At 42.2% G+C, this 16827-nt stretch overlaps 1 protein-coding gene across 1 annotated transcript in view; it reads left to right on the forward strand.

Annotated features, from left to right (window-relative positions):
* The window catches only part of SLC14A2 (solute carrier family 14 member 2), a 352417-nt gene extending 340664 nt beyond the window's left edge, over window positions 1-11753 (forward strand). The window contains exons 13-20 of the mRNA XM_030470582.1: window positions 4475-4637; window positions 5360-5549; window positions 5916-6044; window positions 6863-7055; window positions 8580-8727; window positions 9368-9502; window positions 10455-10504; window positions 11178-11753. Of these exons, the coding sequence (XP_030326442.1) occupies window positions 4475-4637; window positions 5360-5549; window positions 5916-6044; window positions 6863-7055; window positions 8580-8727; window positions 9368-9502; window positions 10455-10504; window positions 11178-11354 (1185 nt within the window). The 3' untranslated portion in view covers window positions 11355-11753. The remainder of the gene's footprint in view (window positions 1-4474; window positions 4638-5359; window positions 5550-5915; window positions 6045-6862; window positions 7056-8579; window positions 8728-9367; window positions 9503-10454; window positions 10505-11177) is intronic.
* The last annotated feature ends 5074 nt before the right edge of the window (window positions 11754-16827 follow it).

Here is a 16827-nt window from a genome sequence, read left to right on the forward strand (position 1 = left end):
CTAGCTGTCACTTTTCCACATGGGAAAACAGTTTTAAGTAGTTCCTCTGCACTTGCAGCAGAGTACAAATCAGTCCTTGCACCACAGAGATGAAAACCACATTCAGACTCACTGCTGCTCCTGTATCACACCAGTTACACACCAGCATTGCATTTCCTACCAAACTCGTGGAGCACCTCTCCAGAACATAAATGAGGTCAGGCAGTGCACTTCAAGCTGTGTGTCTTAACACAGCTTTAGTTAAGAATCTGAGATAAAAAAACGCTTTACCAGGGAAATAGAAATAAGGACTAAAAACAAAAGTTAAAAATCCTGACCCCTGCAGAAGCCAAGCAATCTGTTCCAACAGAATAGTCCTTTCACAATTATTTCCATTTCCTTTCTTCATGCACTAAGAGAAAAAAAAAAGCCCCCTTTGACTGAAAACTGTATGTTAACATAACTTCAATAGCAGGTCTTCAGAAGACCTGCTCTAGGCTGGCCTTCATGCAGAATATGCACACTTCAGCTTCAATTAAAATACAGACACCACTGTCTTAAAATTCTCTGAACATTTCCATTATTCTGGGATGAGGGATCTTTTGTATTCTGTCCTTTCTTAAACAGCTGCTATCGTCTAATGCCTAAAACAAGGTAATGTGTTAGCAGATCATTAATCTGAGCATATATGATAGCTACTGCTTCTTACAGTATCAAAAATTATTAAAACTGCCCAAAATATTCTACGTTAGTGCCAGTTTCCAAATGGTGTACTACTTAGAATCATACAGTCATAGACTGGTTTGGTGGGAAGGGACCTTAAAACTCATCTAGTTCCAGCCCCTTGCCATGAGCAGGGACACCTTCCACTAGACCAGGTTGCTCCAAGCCCCATCCATCCTGGCCTTGAACACTTCCAGGGATAAGGCAGCCACAGCTTCCATGGGTAAGAAACATTTCTTTATATTTTCTTTGGACAGCTAAGTAGAAGTAATGCAAACCCTCCATGCTCTGTGTTTCTGGATGGACAGGACAAGCCTCAGGGCTGTGGCAATAGCCCAACCTCTGCACACAGGAGGCAGTCCTCATGCAGCACTGGGATGTGATTCAGGGTGGTTGTGAAGCCAGTAGGGCTGGATCAGAGTCTGTTACAGTGTCATGAAGGTCTCACCAGAAATCAAAGGTGCTCTTGGCCTACCCATTATGTATCAGGCTGCTCTGCAGGTGGTAAGGACAAACTCATGATTTCATTTCCCCTTAGCATACATGAGTTGATAGGAAAGATGAACTGAACTTCATGTGAGACGTCTCTCTTTAGAGAGACACATTGCTTGATAGACAGGGATATAAGAACATGTCCTGTGCTACTGGCTAGAAGGTAACCATGATTACTCCACAACCACTGTAATTTTGAGTATTCTGTAAGAGCATGCATGCAGGGCATTAGCACAGCCTTCACGGGGGGTGAAGTTCAAACCAGGTTGGTGGAAGTGACTAACCTGGTCACCTGGTCTTTTTGTCATCCCAAGTGCACCAAGATAACTTAATTTCTGCCCATGAAAGCCCAGAGCAAAGGAGTTCTGTGCTCTCAGACGTGCACTATGCAAGGACTGCCTGAAGTATGCACTTCCCACAGCAAGGCAATTCATCAAGTTTTGATGAATTAAGGCCTCCAACTTGACCAGTTTTCTTCTCCACTGTGCAAGTGGACCAGATGGTGACTCCCATACTTCTTTACATGTCCATTACATCACACACTGCAGAGTCCTGCAGTGCAAACGGTTCCTCAATCAGCAGGCAGGGGAAACATACCGGGCATGCTAGCACAGGACACACAGCATCATTCACCAAGTGCAACAGCCCGTGACTTTATGGATTAGCAACAGAGAAAGCCTAAGTCGTATAAAGAGAAAGATTCTTTAAACTGAAAATGTAAATGCGCTTTCACACAAAATGAACAGCATTTATCTTGGCTGGAAATTTTGATTTAACTGAAAGTGCATCCAATTCACTTATTCCGTTATTTCAGAGTAAAATATGAGAAAAGTGAAGGTTAATGAATCAAGGTAATGAATTATAACTGAGCCAGAAAAAAGCCTTCCAGCACAGAGACACCATCCCTACAACACTTTTATCCTTCTTTTTCTTCCTCCTTTAGTTAAGCTCCTTTTGCCTTCATGTCCTACACAAAGTCAAATTCAACACTCTTCCACCTACTGGTCCTGTCTTCTGCCTCTTTCATGTGGAACCAACTCTTGCATTAGCTGGGCCCTTGCAGCTAACCTTTCTACCTACCTTGCAGGAGGTAGAAAATGTCTAGTTATAGTTTGTGCAAATACTTACTGTTTTCTGAAATGTCACCATCAGCCCCCAATAACATACAGTAAGAAATCAGCCAGGATGTACATTAACCAGCCATTCCCCTACATGGACTGAGAGCTGCTTAACCACAAGTATGGATCTGCAAGTGTAATGCCCAGGGGTGAGGCTGCTTAACTTAAGTACTCAGCACCTGTATTTGTGAAGCATGGATTCTCTGCCCCAGCTGCCAAAAGGGCTTTTACCGAAGTTGGAAGTAAGTCAAGGACTAATTCCATACTTATGTGTTTGTGTCATCTTATTTCGACTATGAACTCCCAAACTGAATTCTTTACTTCTTGCACAAGCTGCTACTCACCAGTGAGTCCTGAAATAGCTCTGGTTTTGTATTCACTCAACAACACACCTTGTCACATGTATTCTTTGTCTTGACAATCACTAAGAATTAGATCTACTCTTCAGAAAACAGTACATTCCAGGGAAAGGTTTGGCTGGTTTAAAATTGCTGGTTTCATATTGAGAATTGGCCCTTATACAAATGATGAATTGGCTATACGACATTGTTTTTAAAATCCAGTATTTGTAGCTGGTGCAAGTCTCTGGTCCGTGTGACTGAATGAAGCTGTGTAGAGCTGCATGAGTTGCCAAAAGGTATTCCAGCATCTCCTAATCCAAAGGACATGTCTCTCATAGGGGATCCTGTCTCTACCAGCCCTGTGCAGATTTCCCAAACATCTTATTTAGGCCCAGACACCTCTGTTTAGCCTATAATGCTCCTCTACCTTATTTAAGTCTTGATATAGTGCCTGCTAAATCTAAGAAGAGTCTTTTTATTAGTCCATGAGAGTTTCTTCTTTACATGTGGTCACCTACCTTGTCTTATGCGTAAGAACAATGGCCAGTTGTCCTGGTTTTGGCTGGAATAGAGTTACTTTTCTTCCTAGTAGCTGGTGCAGTGCTGTGTTTAGACTTTAGTCGGAGAACAACGCTGATAACACACTGATGTTCTGGTTGTTGCTCACTAGCACTTAACCTGATCAAGGACTTTTCCATCTCTCACGCTCTGCCAGTGGTGAGGTGAACAGGAAGCCGGGAGGAAGCAGAGACAGGACACCTCACCTGAAATAGCCAAAGGGGTATTCTATACCACAGCATGTCGTGCCCAGTATATAAACTGGGGGGAGTTACCCAGAAAGGGCTGATCGCTGCTCAGATCGGGCTGGGCATCAGTCAGCAAGTGGTGAGCAATTGTATTGTGTGTCACTTTTTTTATTCCTTCCTCTCTTTCTCTCTTTATTTCCAATTTTTATTATATTATATTTTACTCTTATTTAAATTATTAAACTGGTCTTAGTTCAACCCATGGGATTTTTCACATTTTATTCCAATTCTCCCCATCCCGCTGTGGAGTGGGGGAGAATGAGGAAGCAGCTGTGTGGTACTTATCTGGGGAAAGCAAACACTCTGAATTTGGCCTATAATCTCTTAAATCAGTGCTGGGTACTTCTAAACATGGGACAGCTGAAAGTACAATTCACTAAAGAAAAATTTAATGTACATATGCATGTGAGTAACTGAGTAAGACACCATGAACAACCCTCTAGCTAAGACCATGCTCATGGGAAAGGTTGAGGTGATCCCAACAGGGGCAGTATAGAGACCTATAAACCCAACTTTAGGTAGCTATTATTGGTGGCTGATGGATAAATTCAAACGGGAAATATGGGTTAAGCAGCAGAGGAAACTTACTCACTGAAGCAGCTTCCTAGATGTGGTGGACTTCCTTGGAGCTCAATCTTCAGGTAAGCTTCAACTTCTGTGAAGCCAGTGTCCCCTGATGCCACCTTGCTCTTCTTGAAGTCACCTCTTAAACCAAGAACTGTTTGATTTCTAGAACACATGGTGTAGCTGAGCAGGATGTTAAAATCAGGTAAAAGACAATTAACAGAAGGCTCAGTTGTTCCTTGTGGTGTTCAAATCCATGACTGCGTGAAAGCCTGGAAGGATAGAGAAGGGTCCCAAAAGCGCGTGAAGAGGGATATGAGAATCAGGTGTTCAGAGTAAGGATCTTCCTCTTTCTGGCTCCAAAATAAAACATGGTGAGAGAATAAACAGGGAACAGTAAAAAGCATTGTAATGAACTGTCCTTTTTTTTTTCCCTTTAATTTTACCAAAGGGTTGGAGCATCAACATGGAAAACAGTGTTGATATCAAGATAGAAAACAAGGGAGAAAGAAACCCAATAAAGCAGAATCCACTGATCAAAGCTGGGAAGAGGTTCTGCAGAGGCGTTGGGTACCTCGCTGGAGACATGAAGGAATTTAGAGCCTGGCTAAAAGGTAAAGCTACTTCATAGTGACTAATTAGGGGATTCCAAAGAAGAATTACATCAAAGGAGTAATAACTAACTTCTCAGTAATGTAATTCAAGTCATACTCGTGCAGAAAGAACCTCTGCCCTGATTAATTTTTATTTTGTGGGGAAAAAATCAGCTTTGTGCAGAGACACACACACTGCTTAAATCTTGAGGACGACTCAGATGACATTTGCCTCCCAACATGCCATGTACAAAGCAAATTTAATCCCACAAAACATACTCTGGGATAGTTATTCTGTGCTCTGCCATTCTTCATAAGACTCCCTGTTCTTTCAGCTGAGTAGTTTCTGTCAAGCCTAATGCCACTGTGAAGTTAAATTACATATAGGTAGGTGTGCTTAGTCCCCATAATAAATCAGTAGTGGGATACACACACGATTTGCCATCTGAGGCACAGACATCATAAATTAACTGGTTCACATGAATCTGGTCCAGGGTACTTTATAACATGAGACTCTGGCAACCACACTGTTCATCTCAGCTTTCCAGCTGTAAGACTTCACTACAGACCATAATAAATCCCAGTCAGGTTTTACAGTCTTGTTGATTCATTGCTTCAATTGTGCTGCCAAGTTCCACTGCCAAAACTCTTCCTGAGTTTCAAAAAATCAATCACAAGTCAGGACCATCTGCATATATGGTTAGTTTGGTTTTTCTATTACTATTTAGTTTGATCTCTTCCAGATAAACCTCTCATGATCCAGTTTGTTGACTGGGTGCTTCGTGGAATATCCCAGGTGATGTTTGTCAACAATCCCATCAGTGGGATCATTGTTGTTGCTGGCTTCCTGATGCAGAACCCATGGTGGACACTTACAGGCTGTTTAGGAACTGTTGTCTCCACTTTAACAGCACTTATTCTGGGTCAGGATAGGTAAGTCCATCGTTTTCCCCTTTAAATCCAGACTGTCACTTCAGTGATGACTTACGTGTTAAAAAAGCGACATGGAGTAAAAGCACAATCCTGGCTAATAGTCTGGTCTGGTAGGACCAGACAAATCTTCCCATCAGCTGTATCTGGCGCAAAAGGACACTGGATATAATTGCAGAAAAGGTAGTTGCTGAGAGGACACAGGACTCAAGAATGGAAAATCAAAGTTCAGTTGCATGATCCTTTGCAGATTTTCATCACAGAGAGTCCAGGGAGGGAGGGGTTGATGCGGGCATTGAGAGTAGGGGATGATGTGAGCAAAGCATCCTCAAAAAAGAAGGTTTCAAGATACTTGTTTCCTTCACACAGATCAGCCACAGCAGCAGGCCTGTATGGCTACAACGGGCTCTTGGTGGGATTGCTCATGGCCATCTTCTCTGATAAGGGAGACTACCACTGGTGGCTTCTACTGCCTGTAGCACTGGTGTCCATGACATGGTAAGTTAGATGGCTCCTCTGCTTCTTATTCCAGCCCCAGAGCCCTCACACTGGGACTGAACTGTTGTATTTTTATGCACTATGCAGACAACAGTGGAAAAGAAACACAACAGGCACGTGTGCTACTAAATCTGTAGCATTATTTTAAAATCAAATATAATGAGGAAACAAAGAAAATACCCACATAATCACAAAAAAATCCAATGGGGAAAAGGAAAATTGATGGCTGATCATGTGTAATGCAACATCCTAAATGTTAGCCGTATTACTGTGATGAGTCAATTCATTTTTGTTTCAAGAGGAACATTATTTTAACAGGGGAAATTTAGCGTAACTTTGATGTCAGCCTTTCCTTCTGATCCATAAGCTTGAATAAGGACACATAGTTCACTCAGACATGGCTCAGGTGTCCTAAATTCAGTCTACTTCAAGTATCAAATTAAAAAAGTAAGCACTGCAACTGAGCTGGGAATAACTTCATTAAATCACCGGATCCTGCACAAGAATGGAGGGTCTTGTCTTCTTCATGGTCACCAAATTCACCACATATATTGCATATATATGCAATGTAGAGATTTCAGCGGTGCATAACACCACTGGAATCTGTACATTGATAACTGCATGGAGAAGAGTAGGAAATTAATTTACTGAGTGACCCCAGAACACCTCTTATTTTATCAGAAAGACTGAGGAAATTAAACAGCTTTTTTTAAAGAAATAGGGTGAATTCCTGCAGGGTGGTATTTTTTTTTTTGTTGGGGTTGGGATTTTTGCCTAGCTGACAAGCTCCTAGTAAGACCATTTTGATCTTCTTCCAGCCCTGTTTTCACCAGTGCTTTAGGCTCAGTCTTCTCTAAGTGGGATCTGCCTGTTCTCACCTTGCCTTTCAACTTGGCCTTGACCCTCTACCTGGCTGCATCAGGACCGCATAATCTCTTCTTCCCTACAATTGTCATTCAGCCTGCAACAGCAACACCAAACATCACCTGGACAGATGCTGAACTGCCAATGGTAAGATGTCTTAGAGATAACAGCCTTCTCCATCTACAAAGGAAACCACTATAGAATGATATTTTCTTCCTTTATGTTGCTACATTATGGCCTGGCAATACAAAATTGCAGTTATAAGATAGCTATTATCCAAATAATAATAATATTATAAACCAATAAAGGTTTACTTTGGGAATTAACACTCTTGGTAGCCTGAAAATGAGAATGTTTTTGGCATCTTTCATTTTCAATTGCATCTAAATATATATATTATAATTTTCAAAGAGTCTTTGGAATCTAATTACCCATTACTGTGTATATACTGACCAGCACCCCCTAGCTAAGGTTGTGCTGAGACTACCAGTTAACTCATGGGTTAATTTTAGTTTTCCATGTACAGAGTGCTGTGTTTTTGAAATTTCTTTTTTCTGATTAGAAACGAGCAAGCAGACATTTCTATGGAAGAATGGTTACAAACTGGGGTGCAGGCACACATTCACATATTTTAAGTTAATATTCAAATGCGATTTTTCCAAAGGAACATTTTATTCTACTGTATAGCACCACAAACCATATAGATACTAGAGTAATAGCTTTCTCCCATGGCTCAGCAGATTATTTTGAGGTGTTCCCAGCGAGTGATTAAGAAAAGGAAGTTAATTGACAATTAAATGGCAATCGCCATAAGTGACATTTCTCAAAGAACATTTACCATGGTGAAATGGACTGTTCCACACTGAGGAACACAACATTTTGAGGAAAAGTGTCTTGAAACCATTACTAAGATGTGCACAAGTTGGGCTCTGTTCCATCAACCCAGCAACTGCCATTCATATTCCTAGAGAATCCCAACAGAGTTTCAGGTGTATAAGTAGATCAGGTATATAGCCTTACCTGAGTGAAGTCTTGTAATTCCAGCCAAGCCATTATTGGCCATTTTACCCTTGGATCTGCCCACTCAAAGAAATCATAGAATTAAGTAGGTCGTAAAAGACCTTTAAGATCATCAACTCCAACCTTTACCCCAGGACCTTTACCAAGGCCACCACTAAACCATGTCACTAAGGCCCTCATCTACACAGTTTTTTGAATACTTCCCAGGGATTCCGGTGATTCCACCACTTCCTGTTCCAATGCCTGATCACTCTCCAGCTTGAGGAGAAAGTCTTCTGAAAGGCATCATCTCCCTGAGCACTTCCGTTTCCTAGATTCACAGCATGCAAAAGTGGCCCAGCCAGCAGCATGTATAAAGATGATGCAAAGACAAAAGACATTAACCTTTGATATTAGAGCAAAAACCTGGCAGAGGAGCTCATGGATAGGGAGCAAGGCATGACTCATTTTCACTGGAGGGGAAACCCTATGGAAATGCCCTGCTGCCTCTCAAGCAATGTCCAAACTTTCCACTTACAGTCCAGAAAGCCAGACTGCATCCAACAAATGCCAAACATGAGGCTGGCCAAGAAAAATAAGTACTAAAAAAAAAAAATAAATTACAAAGCCAATAAGAAAATGACCTTTTTTTTCTTCCTCCCATTTCTGCAGCTCCTGCAATCCATTCCAGTCGGAGTGGGTCAGGTTTATGGCTGTGACAACCCGTGGACTGGGGGAATCTTCCTGATTGCTTTATTTATCTCTTCTCCTCTCATTTGTCTGCATGCGGCAATTGGATCAGCAGTGGGGATGCTGGCAGGTAAGGATTTGACACGTGTCACTAATTTTATAAAATCATGGAGAATAAAAGGAACCACAATGATACAGTCACAAATGTTTCCCCCATTGGAGAATGCTTGAAAAAAATATATATGTAAGCTTCTGTTTTAAGAATTCTTTTGATTGATTTCCCCATTCCCTACCTCATTTTGTGATGGCGGAAACCTTCATAACATTTGGTGGTGGAAAATTAGTGGACTTACTGATGGTGGAAATCTTCAGAAGAAAAAAGCATATTTTTGGCTGAAATGAATTTTTATCATGAAATACTTCATTTCTGGATATATTCTGATGGGTTTAGGAGCAGCTGACTAAAAATGATAGCCATAAGTCTGAATGTGCAGGCCTTAGGGATAGATTTAAGGTTCACACATATGCTCATTCATTCATGTATCTTCTGAAATCGCATGGCCAAATTCAGCTCAGTAGCACCTGGGAAATGCTGTCCTGATTGTATTAGATTAACGTGACTTTAGTCTTAGACTGTAGCAACACAACTACAAATGGGAACTTCATGTATGCATGCTGGCTAGAGCCCTTAAAAAGCTGGATTCATGCCGTTTCTCAGCAGCTTTTACCTCTTTGGCCAACGAATGACAAATCTTTAACTTATTTTCCAGCACTGAGCTTAGCAACACCTTTTAGCAAAATCTACTGCGGCTTGTGGGGCTACAACAGCTCCCTTTCATGCATTGCCATTGGAGGCATGTTCTACGCTTTCAGCTGGCAGACACATTTGCTGGCAATTGCCTGTGGTACGTACCCTATGGATTTTCTCTACTGCCCCGTTTCCTTAGAAGATGCACTTATAGTAGAGGTGGGATGGAGCCTGAGGGCCACCTCTAGACAGGCAGATGGAGTTAGGCAAGACTGATGAATGATGGAGTCAGATGTTGGAACCTTTGTTCTAATGTACTCTGACAAAATAAAAGCAGTTCTTTCTCTTTCAGCTAAGAGTTGTGTTCAAAATGAGAAATGCAATCAGTGGATGCTGATTAACTAAGGTCTTGAAATTAGATGCTTAATTTTGAGGCATTAATTGTGTTTGTTCAACATTGCTGGATGAATTGTATTGTTTTTTCCAATCATCACAGATACCAGCTCAAACTCCTTCTTTGGAGGAGGACATATCTAAACTTTGAGAAAACTGGAGTTCAAGATCAGCCCACATGTGTAGTTAGACTATAAAGTTTCCCAGTATATTGAAATAGATACCAAAGGCATGAGTTAGGCAACACATAATGATTGAAGAATTATTTATAAGGCAATTCCATGTGAAATTTCAATATCACAGTGAGCTGGGTGTGAAACTATTGCTCATTCAGTGCTCATATAAAAAAGATTTAGCTTTGTATCTCATTGACCCACCTTCTAGCCCTGAAGGCAGGAGAGATGGGGGTGGAATGGTTATTTTCCTGTTTAACCCAATCCATCAAGCTACACACTTCCCACGTCAGTGCATTTTTCAAAAGTCTGTTTTCATAGCCACATTTCTCATCACTCCAGTTCTTTTTTTGTTTTGCCCTTTCCTTGAGCTCCAGGTTGAGGGGGACACAGTGCAAAGGAAAGAGCTTTTAAGAGGGGGATTATGCCCAGGCATGGTCATAGACCATGAGCTACCTAAGGCAGTGCGAGAGATGTTCGTCTTCGCTGCTTTCCTCCATGAGAAACTGAACTCACTAGGAACTACCATATTCCTTTTCACAGCGCTCTTCACTGCCTACCTGGGAGCAGCAGTGACTAACATGTTGTCTGTGGTAAGTAATGTACCAGCTAAAGCCTTGATCCCAACAACAGATTTGAACACTGTGTATTTTCCTGGCTCGTCCAGCAAAACACCAAGACATGGAGAATGATTGAGGCAAAGGCAGAACTAATCTAGGAGATGGGACACCATCTGCCCAGGGCTTTGGTGTGGTTCCCACTGATACAGGCCACTCATAGCTTTTCTCCTGGGAGCTTGCATGAACTTCCACAGCTCAGCCCGCCACACCTCCGAGATAATTATACATCCATCCTTTGTGCCTGAAGTGATTGAGAAAAGGGTCCTCCACACCTGTAAAGAAACTTCAAATTTGGTTTAATTGCTCTGCCCAAGTGCCAAAAGGCAGCCAGTACAACTGCCCAGGGAAAAGCTGAACGCCTCTGATATCCACTCCTACCTTATTTCCATCCAAGACCACTGCAAATGCACAAAGAGAAGGCAGCCTTCTCACCACAGCTGGCAGATATTGCAGGTTAATGCACAGTGTCAAGATCCCATAAGGAAATCCTGCCTTCCCAGGGAAGAGATTCCATGCAAAACCAAGTCAAGACTTCCTGGAGAAAGTTTTTTTCCAAGCTACCTGGCTCTGAGTTTTGTTTAAGGGTTGGGGGATCAAAGGAAAAAAAGACACACAGTAAATAGGTGGTTTGCATTTTTCTTTGCAGTTTGGGGTACCATCAGGAACCTGGGCTTTTTGCTTGTCTGCGCTGACCTTCCTGTTAATAACCACAAACAACTCTGCCATCTACAAGCTGCCACTCTCCAAAGTCACCTATCCAGAAGCCAACCGAGTCTATTACCTGAAGATGAAAAAACATCAGAGATCTTGCTGTGACGTATGAAGACCCAAGAAGAGAAATACTTTGCAGATTTTAAGGCAAGAGTACAAGGTGTTCCCCCCGCCCCCCAAAAAACATGTGATTTGTGTGCTAAAGAATCAAGACTAAAAAGAATCACCCCCTTCTGAGTAGAAAGACTTCTTCCACCTCATTCATTTGTTGTATCCTTAGTATGTAAGAGACTGTGCTGTGCTGGAAGGACCTTTCCCAAGACCAATCTGTAATGATTTAAAAGCACATACTGGAATTTTAAGCAGTGGTGAATTGACTTAGAAATTGAAAAGAAAAATCTGTTTGTGAAATCTGAGTCATAGCAATCAGACATAAAGCAATAAAGAGCAGAGCATCTCTCAGCATTTAATTAATGGCTAAAATCAGTTTATGACAGCAATAGGATATGTCTTAGAAAGCTTCATAGTAGCAGGTAAGTGGATTAAAGAGTACCCTTTGCTAAGTAGAACATAGGTAGTGAAAAATTCTACCTGGAGGATCTCTCAAGCCCAAGTAGAAAGAGACCATGTATCAGTAATCATCATACACAAGATGGACACAGATAAATTGCAGGCAGCATTGCCAATACTTGCAAGACTAGGTGGTAAGGAAATCACAATAATGGCATGGAGGGAGTGTCTGTCAGCCCCAGCTTTTGCATGTTTTAGTTTGTACTAGGCTCTAATATCTCATGAAAAAAAAAATGTTTCAGGCCTACCCAGTTGCAGAGAGAAGTAGCAAATACCTATGAAAAGAATATTTTTCTACCAAAAAAAGAAAAAAGAAGTTTCATAAGTTTATGTTACTCTTATAATTTTTCTTAATACTTGAACTCGGTCATGGTTAGCAAAGCAAGGGACAGCAGCAAAGGCATTGCTGTCCCTTTCCTATGCAATAGAATGTCTGTGTTCGGCCTGTGCACAAGTAGAACTAATTTGAACTGATCTTTTCCACCTCTCCCCCCACATCATCCCCTTCTGCCCACAAATATCAAGCAGCAAAATGCTTCCCCATCCCAGCCTGCTGCTGAAGTTGCTGCCCTGCCATTTCTCTCCTACAATAGGAAGGGAATGGTTGGGATACTAGTGGACCACATCTGCACAGGCCCCCAGGGTCTGCAGTTAGGAAAGGAGGGAGCTGACCTTGCACCCAACAGTGCTCGTCACCTTAATGGGTGTTAACTCATCCACTTTTCTGCCTGGCTTATCAAGATAGTTCATCTCACGATGAACCCGACATCTTCATCATGAATACTCCATACGTTCAAGTCCCGCAGCTGACATTATCCTACATGCAGTAATGTCTCTTCTGTGAAAGCAATCAAAACCTGTTCCTTTTGTAGCAGAGGAAATAAAAGGTAGCCTGTGAACAGTGCTACTGCTGATTTTTGAGGCTGGGTAAGAAAAAAAAAAAAGATGTCCTTTTAAGAAGAGCAAGAAGATCTGAGTGAAAAATATTTGGGATGAACTGCTGGCAATATTTTCTGGTGAAGTGCTAGATTTTCAGATGTTTGACAGTATTTCTGTATGACTGACACTCCAGAGTTCGCTTGTAAAAATGTACCATTCCTGTGTCTTACTTGGCAAATAGCTACATAATATTTTGTGGAGTTAATTTTTAAAACAAATATTCATACTTTTCAGAGTTCAGTATAAGTTTTCCTCTACTTATCATCACTATACTCTTCCAAAGACAATTTATCTCTTAAATAAGTAGCTTAGAAGACGTTGGAAAATAAAGTTATGAAATCAGTGTAAAGGGGATATTTAGGAAGCTGCTAAATTCCGGTCCTTTTACTTAAGGTATTTTGCTGCATCTATATCTTCTTAAAGTTTAAGTGCAAAATTTCCTGCTGTACAGGAGGCACGGTCAGCCCAAGGCACAGTAACGTGCCTGCAGAGCCACAGGCAGAGCTGGAAAATTCTTTGGGATAAGATGAGGACTTGTTCCTAGGGGAGATGCTGGACAGGCCCTCAGATTAGGATTAAATGAGGTCATGTTCTGCCCAGAGGATGTACCTCTCCAAACTGTGACAGAATGGGGATATATTTTGGTGTCTGAACTGACATCTCCCACCTAGGACCATATGTATCCCAAAGAGGCAAACTTACAACGGCTAGCTTTCATTCTTATGTCAAAATCTGTGCTCGAGTGAGAGTACACACTTTATAACCAGTGTAAATCAGCAGATTTCCTCCAACTGGTGCTATTTCAGCTCGCTGTTGCTGAGCAACAGGGACATTTTGGCAGTACCATAAAGAAACCTTATGCACAGAACAGAATAACAAAAAAAATGAAGGCTGTGCCTCAGCCATTAGATTTTTCACATCTTTCAGAAGTAATTCCTTACTTTACTCTATCCAGAGAATTCATTCTTCCCTTCACCCCATGCAAAATAACAGTTATTTGGTAATTTGACATGTACATCACTCAGAATATGCTTTTTCCCCATTATTGTTCATAACGCAGTTTTGCTAACAGAACTGATTTATCTTATTATTGAAATTGCTCTCTTTCTTTTTCTTTACATCAAATAAATGCTATTTGAGTCACAATGGTTTTGTTCAAGCACTCTTTTTGCATCCTCGGTTCTGACACACAGGTAATACCAGTCTCTTAAGAAATATTTATGCTGGGCAGGAGTTTTGAGGCTTTTTCCTGGACTATTTACTCCATGCCTCCCCACCCCCCGTGCCAACATAACACAACAAAAGAGATGACACTGTGTCTAACATCTCTAAAAACTAAATAAATAAAAAATAATTTTAAGAAAATCTCTTGAAAACAAAACTTGGAATCAGATTTTATCCAAAAGTCTAATGCAAGTGAACTGCCTTACTGCCATTTCCTAAGCTACTCTCATGGATTCTGTCTGATGTGCATAACTCTCCCCAAGACTCCCAGTTCCATGTCAAGCAACTACCCCAGTCTCCACCATTTGACACCAGTGTGTTTCCTGCTCCACAGTACTTTCTGCTGTGGTTCAGCTCCCCAGTAGCCCTGCCTGCAGCTACACACCTCATAGTCCTGCACAGGGTTTGCTCATGGAGACAAGGGGTGGAAAGGCCAAGAAATCACAGAATGCTGAGCCAGGATCAGCAGATTTTTGTCAGCAGAGCCCACTCCCCTCCCTTCCCAAAGCAGTGCTGCTTCTTCACGGATCCCAGAGCATCCTGGCAACACCCACAGCAGTAGCAAAACATGGGCTACTGCCCTCTTTTCGCCTTCCCCCTGCAAACCAGTATCTGGGCAAGTGCACAAGAGGTCAATATTCATCCATACATCAAAGTAGCTGCATCCTTGTGGTGCTAACTGGGAGGAGGAAACATTCAGCCCAGATTACCTGAGGACCAGACCTGAGAGCTGGCTACAAAAGCAGGATGAAAAGCAAGAGGTATGAGTGCAGCACACTACCTCTTTAGATGCTCAAATCTGGGGACATTCAACAATATAGTCTCCTTTATCTGATCCTCCAGGATTGTTGTGGGTTTTGTTTGGTTTTACCATGTTGTACATGAAATACTAGCAGTATAAAGAATGCTCGTGTTGATAATAATCTAATCTTTTTAATCGTGCCATTTAGTATAAAGGGTAGAATTGACACAGAATTTGCCCATCGCTAGGAATAATTCAGCCACGAAGGAAGGAGCTAGCTATGAGGAAGTAGAGCTGTGCAGTCAAAAGAAATACTCGATTATTTCCCTCAGAGTCTAAGCATTGCAAAGACCACTATGCCAACTGAATTGCTAGGCACAAATGAGCACCTTTCCGATGGCTTCTCTTTGTCTTGCCACAGAAATCTGCCTTCGGGTAAGGCCTTTTTTGTTACCAGCAGTTCAGCTTACTCAAGATTTTGAATGAGATGGGGAAACAGTATAACTCTCAAAGCAAATACAATGACTTAAGACCACGACTCTACTTATTCTCAAAGGTACAGATAGGCCAAAGTAATTAATTTCTCATGCACTGAAATGGAAAGTGTTTAAACAGGAGTTGGAATCCTTAATGTTTCATAGCTATGGGCCGGAAGACTTGGGCTTAGATCCCCAAAGGCTAACCCATGCTGATAAATGAAAAGAATCAGGTACTGGCACACAGACATTCACCCCCCACTTTATTGAGCATACGTGCTCTGGCACAGTCCCAGCCTTTGTTAACCAGCATCCTGCAGGCAGTGCCTAGACACAGCTCAACACACAGAGTGGACCTCTCTTGGCCCCTCAGCACTTCCTACAGTAGCTAATATTTAAAGACTTCTCACTTGCAAAGGGGCTCTGAAGGTTAAATTACTTACCTTAGAATCATATAATCACAGACTGGCTAGGCTGAAAGGGACCTTAAAGCTCATCCAGTTCCAACCCCCTGCCACAGACAGGGACACCTTCCACTAGAACAGGTTGCTCCAAGCCCCTGTGTCCAACTTGGCCTTGAACACTGCCAGGGATGGGGCAGCCACAGCTTCTCTGGGCACCCTGTACCAGCGCCTCAGCACCCTCTCAGGGGAGAACTTCTGCCCAAGATCTCATCTCAATCTCCCCTCTGTCAGGTGAAAGCCATTCCCCCTTGTCCTGTCCCTACAGGCCCTTGTCCAAAGTAAAACAGCTTTTCTTCATAGCATTCCTGCACTTTCCATCAGGGAGAGCCTTTTCATGCCAGGCTGTTTCCAAGTGCGAGCTCCTGGTCCTTAACAGCTCTGATGCTGTGGGGCTGCTGCCCACCCTGCCTCCAGCATCATGGCTGAAGATGTCCCTGGCACATATAAGGGGCAAACCATAGGATACAGCAGCATTGAAGTCCTGTCTTTTGCCTGACACAGAATCACTCCCCTGGGGTAGAAAGAGGAGCAGGAATAAGGAGAAAGAGGGAACACGAGTAACTGTGTAACCTGGTGAGTCTGGGCATTGCCTAAGCATATTGCTAAAGAAAGATGCCAGCGAGAACCAGAACAAGGGAGGCTGAAAGGGCAAACATGTGACAGAGGAGCTCATGTTGCTTCATGTGCCATGGCAAGAGCCTTAGAGACCAGAACAACGGGATCCAGTCTGAGGCTGGATGAAATCCTGCCCACAATGCCAGTATTTCAAACTGCCCCCGGGAGCGATGCAGCTTGAAAGCTGGCCCCAGATACTCGACCACCATGAGAAGGATTTCTCAAAACGGATTCAAATGCTTAGAAGCAAGCAGCAAAACAAATCCTGTGATCAAACACAAGTACCTGTGTGGGAAAATACAGCTCAGTTGCACTTGTAACATGGGAGCAATTGCTTCCGCTTTTAGGCCCAGTGAGGTCAATGAGATTATTTTTTTTAGTAAAATAAAACCCCATGTGCACATGATTGCAAAATTGGGAGTTCAAATGCAAACACTTTCTAGGGAAATCTGCATTATCCTTTCTTTTGCCTCCCATGAAAATGTACAGTTAAGTAATGGATGGGAACTACTTGCTTGGAAAACTGGCAAACTAAAAATCCCCTCACTTGTATCC

The sequence above is a fragment of the Strigops habroptila genome, chromosome Z, assembly GCF_004027225.2.
Source record: "Strigops habroptila isolate Jane chromosome Z, bStrHab1.2.pri, whole genome shotgun sequence".
Lineage (NCBI taxonomy): Eukaryota > Metazoa > Chordata > Aves > Psittaciformes > Psittacidae > Strigops > Strigops habroptila.